Below are 11,537 nucleotides of genomic sequence, written 5' to 3' on the forward strand. Positions count from 1 at the left end.
CCAAGCCTTTTAAATATTAGGATGTAATTTTAGGGCTTGAAGAATAATTCAAAAATTGATTGATTATATACCACCAACAACTGACAGAAATTTTTTAAGTTTCAAAGCTTCCAATCCTTATTTTACAAAAATATAGAAATATTTGGTTATATAAACATTTGTTGATTAATGAACTACAATTAAGATCCCATGTAATCACATTCAATCACATTTGGATCTGTAAGTTCTGTTCCTGTACTTTCTGCCGTGGTGTACATTACCGGAAATAATAAATGTATAGCAAAGGAAATTTTAATTTTATAAAATCTATCTTTCTGATGTACTTTGTAACAAGTTAACAAGAAAAAATGCATTCATACAGAATTCAATTAGTTTATTTTTTATGGTTTAGCAAAGAATAAAGAAAATCCTTCCTAACAAGCTTTATAGAATTAGAAATTGGTAATAAACTACATTCACCTTCACAGGATTTGATATATATGTAATCGTAAGCCCAATTACTATACTAAACTAAAACCCTTACAGTCTGATGTGTTGTGAGACATGTGTAACAACTATGGGCACAAGTATACTTAAATGTGGAAAGGTTGTCGAGTGGTGCAGGTGTCAGCACACTTAGCTGAGAATCCATAAATCGGGGTTTGATTTTTGTGCGACAAAATTTTTTTTCTTAATGATTTGGACAGACAGACGGACAGACAGACGAACCTAGCTCTTATTACATTAAAGATTTGTTCAGCAGTGTACTAAACTTTATCATACATTTCTTTAGTTTCTGTTGTATTAGCTCTTAATTAACATACAGACTATTATGAGACACCAGTAAAGGCTGCTCCATATACTATCTGTCAACACTGTAAACACAAACACACTCTAATTCTTATAAGATTGTTTGAGGTATATTGTAGCTTGATTATCAGAACAGGAGAAGGTAACTAAGAGAGGTGCTGAGATAAGTGGGTGCCACAAAAGCCACCATCAAAATCAACGATCACAATTGATTCATTAGTGATTTCCTTTTCTTCTCTCCCAAAAGACTCTATTTCCCCTTCATCATTCAACACTATAATCTCTTTACCAAGAGCATTTTCAGCAATTCGAATCACTGCTGGTAGATGTGAGTAAAGATCTATATAGTCCCCTTTATCTTCAAATCGACTTATCATAGACTCTAAATCCCTTTTACCATTTGGAAGAAAAACTCCGTAGTATTTGGCCATTTTTCTGGCTTCCTCGCTGATCTTTGTATAAATGGTGAACGCAGTTATTTCAGTATCCTGATAATGGACTGCAATAGAATTAAGAAAACAGTTTTTTGAAGCTGGATGAGCCTCATGCTCATACCCATTGAATTCTTCTGTTAAAATTCTTCCTAGTTCTTTCAGCTTTGGAGATAGTTTATCTGAAATGTTAAAAACTCATTACGGTCTCTGACAACCATATATAATGTTGAGATAAGATTCATTATAATGATGTCATATGGCTTTGCCAATAACTGTCTTACATGTTCTATAATTACTTTCCGTATTGACGCTATGTCCTACTTGTTGTTTTCATATTCAGTAGTTCAACTACTACTGAACCAGTTATTAGACTTAGCTAAATGCTCAAGACTTTTATAACAATTAAATATTGCAGTTCAACATGTAGCTCCAATGTAAAACTTTGAAATATATTTTTCAGCTTTCTTTCAGTAGATATCTTTCATTAGCCTATCTTTGTTTTTAAATATTCTGCTAACTTTGATTGTAACAAATAGCTGAGTGTGATTTAAATACATAATGCTGTACACTCAAAGGAAATACTTCAACACATATTAGCCCTAACATATAACATAAGTTAAAGGATTACATAATTACTGTTTTAGCTTATTCAGGTTCATCAATATCTTGGCTTGCAAATAAGCCGTTGTTTGACTTAGTGAGACAGGCAATGGTTGGTGTTTATAGGATTCCCCCAGAGCTCTACCGCAGAAATGGTCAATGGTATAGGCTCGGAAATTATGACGTCACAATTTTCATATTCGGTGTTGTGGGCTCTTACCGCCTATTTATCAACTACGATAATAACGATAATAACACTAGTGGCAGACGAAGGTAGGAAAACTCCAGAGAACCAATGAAGATGACAAAGGAATCAGTGTCATTAGCTCTACATGTACAAACTATTTCTATGATAAATAACTCAGATTCCAAGCACCATACTATGTTTTCCCAATGATATTATGCTCTAGCTCTCTCTTTTCATTGTGATGTTGAGGGGCACGACTGAGGCTACTTAATTTCAAGCATTGCGTGATCTCGAGAAAATGCAATTTACATATAGTCCTAGGGCCACGCCACTGCAGGTCACAATTTAATCGATGTGATTTCATTACCTTTAACAAGAACAGTAAATTTATTGAAGCATAATCATATTTAGAAAACGTTTAGAATCATATATATAAAATGATGTGATAATTACTATAAATGTTTAAAATAAACGAAAGGATGAAAAAAGCAAACTCTAACAATCACTCAAAATCTATTAATCCAAAAGATGTGTTTGTATTGGTCGGGCGTTAGTTTGATCCCCGGGCATTGTTGATTATCTAGAACCTTAGTTTATTATTAGCGCTCACTGGGTTTAAGAGCACCGATTGTCACAAAAAAGCGCAGCCTTAATGGCAGTGAAAGAGATCGCCTACCTAAGTCTAAATGATAATTATGACATCGCATTGTGGGAACCACAACCAAGTGTTTTTGATTGCAGGACATACTTTTGACACCCTGTTTTTTTATAGTTCTATTATTCTTTGTGTATTGAATATAGGCTCATTCGAAAGCCAAGATTCTGAAGCACAGAAATATATGGTAAAAGTACGAATATAATTTATGTGTTTTAATAGCTTTTATATTACAAGACAAAAGATTAACTTACTTAGGCTTTCTCTTCAGAATAAGTAGAAAAGATTCAAACACGTAACTAAATATTTAGAATATGCAAATCATACCTTCATCACTCATATGCCCATCAGAGTCGTCACATTGAAGGATGTCTTCGGGACTGATCGTAGAAAAGCCAAAATCTGAAAATAATAAGTTGTAAGTAGATTGAAGATGAACCTGCCCAAAATTTTACTAGATTTTATCAGACAGTATTGGTATTTTTCTATTATTTACAAGTATTTCTAATGTTTGAGATGATCTGACTGCCAGGACATTTCAAAATTAAAATCAACAAAGAATTATTTTTATTACAGTGTTTAAAAAGTGAGTCTATGCAGTGTTTAGTAAAGTGCTCCAGTGCAGTGCTTAAGTAAGTCAGTAATTCATGTTTGAGGTGATCTGACTGCCAGGATGTTTCAAAATTAAAATCAACAAAGAATTATCTCCATTACAGTGCTTAAAAAGTGAGTCTGTGCAGTGCCTAGTACATTGCTCCAGTGCAGTGCTTAAGTGAGTCTGTAATTCAAGATTAAAATCAACAAAACTTCATCTCAGTTAAAACACTCAGACAGAAAACAGGCAGCAGTAAAACAAATTATAATCAATCGATCAGCAAATAGAATAACATAAAGTTGTCAAAGTTGTACAAAATGGTACAGGATGTGTTGAGATTAAAAAAGAATTAAATTTACTCTCAGTTAAAATGCTCAAAAAGCAAACAGGCAGCAGTAAAACCAACTATAGTTAATCAATTAGCAAATAGAATAACGTAAGTGACCAAAGTTGTACAAAAAGCTAAGATTTTTGATTTGCTAGAAACTAGTGTACTAACCTTTGTCCTCAGCCATCGTGTGTCTCTATAATTGATATTCCATCATAGTATTTACTAGAACAAATATAAATATTTAACCTAAAATTGGAACATAGAGGATTGTCACACATGTAAATGGTTTGTTGTTTTCATGGATGAAAAACTAGAGATGCTCAGAGTTAAAAGAAGTAGCCTCTGATTTCACTTTAATAACTGTATAACAAGATAATGGTGTTATAGTACTAGATATTATTGCTTGAGAGTTAATTCAATAGAAACTTTCTCAGACTTCGACAGTTAAATTATGAGTGGTTCTTAGTTTTCAAGTAAACAGAAACCCTTCAATAAAGCTACTTGATATAGTTACTGTAATTTTGTGGGGTTTTAATTGATGTACATATGTCAAGCAAAACCTAATATTGTCAATATAAATATTAATATGTGAAACTAAACCAATATCTTTGTAACCGCTTGAAGACTTATTTTTGTTGAAGTAAAAACAGTAACTTACCAGACTTTTCCAGGATCTTTTTGACTCCCACCTCAGTCAAGACTAGAGACGAAAATAAAATTTGTTACCAAATAATCAACTTCATACATAATTATCATGCTTGTGAGGGCTTTTTGAGCTTTATAGCTTTCAACTGCTAGACACTTTTAAAATCTGTATAGCAATGCCTGGCTTTTGGAAGCTTTAAGATGTAACCTTTTATTGTAGGTGCAACATACATAAATAATTACAACAAAATACAACTATTTTTATATCTGGAACGTAATAGTGCCTGAGAGTTTTAAAGAATTGTTATGACTTCATGCTTAGCGGAGCACTTATTATTGCTATGGTTTTTGAGAGTCAGAAACATTCTGAATAAACTAACTATAAGGACTTTAAAGATATGAGGGTAGTATGACACATAATTAAACAGCTCATAAAGTAAAAAAATAATATTGTTTAGAGTATCGAGAATTTTTTTAAATGGAATTAAAAGGAAACAAGATGGAACATCAAACAATTTTAATAAAACTTTATATACATGTTAAAGCAAAAGTGTTTATCAAAGAATAAAGCGAGTGTGATAATGTCATAATTATGAATCCATCGACTAGGAATCTATCGACAACTTTCAACTACCTGTTATACAGGCGACTTGAATCTTTGTCTTATCCTATTAGAGTTTAGGTTAATTGTCTACTTGTTAGGCTCATATAAGCTTTAGCGACAGGATAACTCATGTTATGATTGGAGAACTAAAGAGTTGAGTTATCTTTTGCATTAATTTTTTATTGCATTCAAGTATTGAACATAATATATGAGGCAATCAACCACTATTAAATTTTGTGAGCTAATCTCAGATTATAAGGTCTATATGCAGCATTTGTTGCTTTTCAAGGCAACCTAGACTTTGCACACCTGTACATTTTTATCATTTTTACAGTGAAAGCAATATTTGTTGTATTTAATACTAGTAGAATGACCAGCATTGCATGAGTATTATAAACAGTGACAGGTAATGTAGTTTTCTGCTACTTGCCATTAACCTGGCATATTGCCAATAGCTAATGCAAAGTACTTACCTTTAGAAATCTACCAACCGCTCGTAACGTAAAATCGGAAATAGAAGTGTTACACATTTGAAATTGAAATGGCACATTTAAAAATTACAAATTAAAAAAGTAGATGATAAGAGGAAAAAATTAGTTTTCACACGATCTTGAAAAATAACAAATGTAGAAGGTAATATTAGTAAACAAGCGAAAGTGCACATTTGGCATGCACTTTTGCACGGTATGCGTATGCATAAGGTATATGGTATATGATAAAAGCAGTATAGTGCTAAGGACTGTGTAGCTCAGTGATTTAGTACATGGTTGAAACCTTGCAGTTGTAATCAATGTGAGTTAAAATCCGACACGCAGTGAGTTTTTAATTCAAGGTTTAATTAGCTATAGCTGAACAATCAGAATTACAGACAGAGTTTGAGGTTTATATATATAGATAACTAGCTGTGCCACCCGGCGTTGCTCAGGTAATAGAAGAGTCTTTGGACAGAAAATTGATTTGTATTTAACATATAACAACATTTGCCATTCTAACTTACAAAATACATATCATGAGAAAAGTGTTTGGTCTTATAAACAATGAAAAGTAGTGAGAGTTGTTCGCTATTAGCCAGTTTAATAATGTGAGCGAACAGCTTCTAGTAACGTTATGCTATGAACCGTATCATCCGCAAAGCAGTTAAGTATTTGCACTCATATAATGACTTATATTGGCAATCTAGCAAGTCAAACTCTGTAGTCTAGTGGCTAAGGCGTCAGACTGGTGGACGACAGAGTCTGAGATCAAATCTTCTTCAGTGCAGAATAATTATTCCAGGATTATAAAATCAATAGTTGAAATATTAATCCCACTAACACATGACAAACTTTGAGAAATACATGTATATATATATATATATCTATAGATATATGCATGTATAAAACACACTTCTTTTTTTAAGTGCAAATTGTAGTCAACAGCTAACCACAAACATCAGTCACACCATGAAAACATTAAAAACTCCAATAAAATATATAATGTTTATTTTATATTAAAACTGTAACATTAAATATTATTATAGTCACCATAAAAATTTTAATCATAGTAAAATGGTATTATTACATATTATTATTGAAAATATTAATACTTTAAAATTGTTATTAAACAATATTATCAAAATATTATTATTTTCTATGCTAATGTTCAATGTTCAATTATTTTAATCATCCTAATATATACTGCTTTGAAGTTAAGTCTGAAAGATACTTGTGCAGATATCATTTTGAAAAAAACCAAAATTTATAGCAGTAATGTTGGTTGTTGTTGGCTGTTGATGTTGGTAGCCTAAAAAGCTAAAATATATTACAATGTTCAATTAATCTAGATTATAAACTAATAGAAAAACTTTATTTGTTAGCTGATTACAGTGTGTTGATACTGCTACAGAGTAGACTTTTAAATGCTTACAGAAAAAATAGATTACACGCTTAGAAGTTATAGTTCAATGTTAGGACAATCCCACATTATAACTAATAATAAATAACATTAAAAGTGATCATTCATTATGACTAATAATAAATACTTACCAGTTTCATAGGACTCTATAATACCTAAATTTTCATGATGGGTTTACTGATCTGTTTTATATGTATCATGACAAAATATAATAGATTGGAATTTAACTTCAGATAAAGTTGAACAATAAGTCAAAAAGATGAGAACTGATGTGTCTGGTAGCGAGCTCATAATATCTTTAGTAAAATTAAAGCTGCAGTACTTTAGGTAGTTTTACAAATGCTACTTTAATATTCAAAATCTATATTTATATCTGCAGTTTATTTAAATAGCTTTGATTTAATTTCTCAAATAAGCTAAAGTGGTAACGGTCTACACAATATAAAATGATTTGACTTCTCAACAAGACCTACTGTTTACCAAACCTTTCAAATCTTACGATGTACTTTTCAGGGTTTACATGTAAACTATAATTATTAAAATCTGTTGATTACATACCACAAACATCTGAACTAAGTTTTGAGCTTTGAATCTTTCAATCCTTAAATGAATTTGAATAACAATTAAATGAATTAGAGTTTGAAGCTAAGTGAGTTTAAAGACAATGATTTTCAAGCATTTTGAAAAAGTGCAGTCAGCTAGTAGACAAAATCGTTTTGGAATATTGGCCTCATCCTTTATCTTTTATCCTTTATCCTTATGAAGTCACAATGGTAGCCGTATTATTGTATTTTGTATTATTATATATCTGTTGTTTGACTCAGTTCACTCCAACAACAATAATAATAGCTTTGAGTAACGTTTCAAAGTTTTGGTAAAGTGTAGCTTATCGATGAAAATCAAATATCAAGGTTTTTGAAAGTCGAAAACATTCTGAATAAACTAACTATAAGGACTTTAAAAATATGAGGGTAGTATAACACGTAATTAAACAGCTCATGAGGTAAACAAAAAAATTGTTTAGAGTATCGAGAATTTTTTTTAAATGGAATTCGAAAGAAACAAGATGGAACATCAAACATTTTCCCACGACTAAACGAGTGAATGCAAAGTTAGGGAGTTTTTATGATAAATGCATGTGCACACAACTTAAGAAAATTATTCCTCAACAATGAGACAAAGCCTTTTTTGAAAATTTCATCAACAAAATTAACCATCGTTTTGTAGATTAGTTAAAGTATAATAATGATACAAAACACATATAGGCCTATTTACAGATGTTACCAAGTCTTTGTAAATTATCGAAATTCTCTAAAAACTTACCCATCTGATCGGATTATACACAAATAGACAGATTTATTAGGACGAAAATCGTCACAAAACGCTTGAAAAGCTTGGTTTAATAAAAGTTAGAACCGGAAATTGAAATGGCGGTCGACAGATAATAGAACGATCAAGTCGCGCGCATTTTGCGAAAAAATAACATGCATTTTTCACCAGTCTATAGCATCGTCGAGTTGCCGAAGGTTTCGGCAATTAACATAGGAGTACAGAAATCGTTTCATTTTTGCCGATTTCAATTTTTTAATTTTCTTATGAGATTATTACAATAATTAATTATAAGTTTGGATTACTACAGAACAATGACTACGTAGTAGAGATTTTCTAAAAATCTAACGCAGTGTAAGTAAAGGGAATGACGATGATATTTTTTCTAACGGTTCTAATGAGATTATTACAATAATTAATTATAAGTTTGGATGACTACAGAACAATGACTACGTAGTACAGATTTTCTAAAAATCTATATATATATATATATATATATATATATATACATCACAACTCTGTGATATTGATAGCTATGACGTTTTGAAATATAAACAAAATTGTGCATTGGTTTTATATTATTACCATATTAATAACATTGGTTATTCTAATAATATCAGTGCACTTTACTTCTAATATTGGCCAATATTGCATTTCTCTTTTTGCAGGAGGAGAGATATAAACATATAATCTTTTCTTTTCAGTATTGCTGTTTGTTGCATATGATAACACCCACACCCAGTACAGTACAGCTACCATTGCGGTGATCCTATTGCACTGCAGTGCCATTTGACTGCTAATATTGCATTTCTCAACCATCAGTACCCTTTCTTTTTTCCAATATCACTTTGGTCGTGGGCTGTATGACAGTGGAATTTCTAGTTAATAAAATGGTATTTACATGTTGAAGTAAAAGAGTTCACCAAAGAATAAAGTAAGAGGGTTAACGTCATAATTATGACTTTATCAACTAGGAAAAACAACATTAAATTATCTGTTATACGGGCAACTTGAACCTGTGTCTTATCCTAGTAGAGTTTATGTTGTCTACTTGTTAGGCTCATATCAGCTGTAGCGATAGGATAACTCCTATTATGATTAGAGAATTAATGAGTTGAGTTAGTTTTTGCATTAATTAATTATTGTATTCAAATGTTGAACATAATATATAAGGTCATCAGACACTATAAAACTTTGTGAATTAATTTCAGATTATACGGTCTATTTGGAGTATTTGTTGCTTTTCAAAGCAACCTAGAATTGTTGCGTACCTGTACGTTTTATCATTCCCACAGTGATAGCGATATTTGTTGTCTATATTTTAAACTAGAAGAATTCCCAGCATTGCACGAGTATTACAAACAGCATATAAACAGTGGCAGGTTATGTAAATGCCTATCACTTGCCATTAGTCTGGCACAATTCCAATGGCTAATTTGAGAAAGCTAGTATTCGCACTGCTAAACTTGCTAAAAAGAGGCGTGAAAGCAAGCTTTAGTAGCATGGTGTTGTAAAGTAATGCAGAGTCGCCATGCTTTTTAACCCTTTCACTGCCGTAGATGCATAAATGCATTTTTGTGGGACGACTACCAGAGACGCTTTTTTGCGATGTTCCCAGCAATTGCGTAGTAGTTATTTTTTATTATCCGTTGACAGCACAAGCAACGACGATCTTTATTAATCTGATGAGATTGGCAGTGTTGTCCAAAGACTTATCTAAAAATTAGCCTAAATTAGCGAGCCAATTTAAAATATTTGTTGAAGAATTTATTTTCAAAACGGACATTTTTCTTGTTGACGTTCAAACTATTTAGTGTCTTTATGGCTTTTGCAAGTACATCCCGAGTTAGGATACAAAAAGTTACTCATGCTGAAGACATTATCGCTGGTTCAGATTTAGATTTTAGTGATTACGCAGATAATGAAAGCGATAGTTCTGACGACAATGAAATTAATAGTAGTGTTGCCTTAATATCAAACATTTCGGATGATGGTAATGGAAGCCTTAACTGGCAGCCACACAAAGGATGATATATTCCCGTGCGGTGTCCTCAATACTCTAAAAGACAAGGTATGCTTCTTAGCCTTGTTGACAAGCACCCTGTACAGTATTTCTATCAATTATTCCCTGAAGAAATCTTTGAAATGATAGCTGATCACACAAACAATTATGCTCTCCAGTTTTTTGATGGCCTAATGGATTTTGGTGAATATTCAAGATATAACAAATGGCAAGGTACCACTACTGAAAAAATCAAAACTCATGTAAGCTTGCAAGTTCTGATGGGTGTAACCTCAAAACCAAAAATTGAGGATTACTGGGCTCTTGGTGATTCAGATGCATCTCCAGGTTTTCGTTCAGTAATGTCAAGAAACCGATTTCAACTCCTGAACGCATTAATAAATTTCTGCAACAGCGAAGAGTGATTACCTAGAGGGCAAGCAGAATATGGTCTCTTGTACAAGATATCTCCCCTAATTGCTTTGCTGAATCCCCTTGCAAGACAGTCTTACATACATCATTGTCAACTAAGCATAGATGAAACAAAGAGAAGGTTCAAAGAAAGGATTTTCTTTCAACAATATACATGTATGTCAAATAAGCCTATATAGGTTGGACATAAAATCATGGTTACTCTGCAAAAGTAAGACAGGATACTTACTGGACTTCTCTTTATAACAATTATATTTACTGTAGTGTGAGACTTGTCTGTCTATTTTGAACTTCGTTTAGGAATTGAGAAAAACTATTGCATCATACAAAACTTGAACTCGTGACAGTCGTATTAGCCGTCATCTGCGCCAACTATTCAACTTCCCGTGTTTTACAACTACTGTACATATATTCATTTTCTGTGCTTTACTGGCGCATATAATAAAATCTTATGGCACTCATAACTCACAGTGTACTAGTTTTTACTATAGTAGAGCCTTGTCTGTCCGTCTGTTCATCTGTCTGTCAAAATATGGAGTTAAAAACTAGGATGGAGCACTGCAGAGGACTGTCTCTTCTAACATCCAGCTTAGTTTATCAACGCTAAAGTTGTCAGTCTGTCCAAAGTGCCTGTCTGTGTGTCCATCGGTTCTCCCAAAGATGGAGTTAAAAATTAGAATTAAAAATTAGAAATAGAACATTACATGAGACTCGCTCTCTTGATATTCAGTTTAGTGGCCCGACACTAATAGTAATGGTACTGGCAATAGGCAGTGTTATTGTTAATATACTAAAATTGATGTTTGTCTGTCTGCCTGTCTAAAGCCAGGATAACTGTTTAAATTGGTAGAATTAGGGTGTTTAGGTTAGAGTTTTTAGTTTACGAAGCTAAACAACTATATTAACAGTTATCTCTCTGTTTATATTCTTCTGATTTTAAGCTTTTAGTGAAACCCCATCCTTTCATTAAGCATTTGAACACTTGCTAGATTTATCATGTAGCATGAATAAATATATCTGCTAGTAACAGACTAAGTGACC

The 11,537-nt window shown here is 32.2% G+C and overlaps 1 protein-coding gene across 2 annotated transcripts; it reads right to left on the bottom strand.

The window, feature by feature from the left end:
• Window positions 1-788: 788 nt before the first annotated feature.
• LOC137398865 (uncharacterized) lies at window positions 789-4,295 on the bottom strand. Of its 2 annotated transcripts, none has more exons than XM_068085041.1 (4): window positions 4,250-4,295; window positions 3,760-3,813; window positions 2,993-3,067; window positions 789-1,288 (listed from the first exon to the last, which is right to left on the bottom strand). In XM_068085041.1, exons 2-4 carry the CDS (start codon window positions 3,773-3,775, stop codon window positions 936-938), a joined length of 444 nt encoding a protein of 147 aa, XP_067941142.1. In that variant the 5' UTR covers window positions 3,776-3,813; window positions 4,250-4,295; the 3' UTR covers window positions 789-935. The 2 variants fall into 2 exon arrangements, with proteins under 2 accessions (XP_067941142.1, XP_067941141.1); XM_068085040.1 differs by having other exon boundaries at window positions 789-1,402.
• Between the last annotated feature and the right edge of the window lie 7,242 nt (window positions 4,296-11,537).

The sequence above is a fragment of the Watersipora subatra genome, chromosome 6, assembly GCF_963576615.1.
Source record: "Watersipora subatra chromosome 6, tzWatSuba1.1, whole genome shotgun sequence".
In the NCBI taxonomy this organism is placed as follows: Eukaryota; Metazoa; Bryozoa; class Gymnolaemata; order Cheilostomatida; family Watersiporidae; genus Watersipora; species Watersipora subatra.

Coding starts and splice junctions, on each gene's coding strand:
- LOC137398865 (XM_068085040.1), bottom strand. Junction 1,403..2,992: donor TGGGCATATGAGTGATGAAG/GTATGATTTGCA, acceptor TTAACATTTCAG/ATAAACTATCTCCAAAGCTG.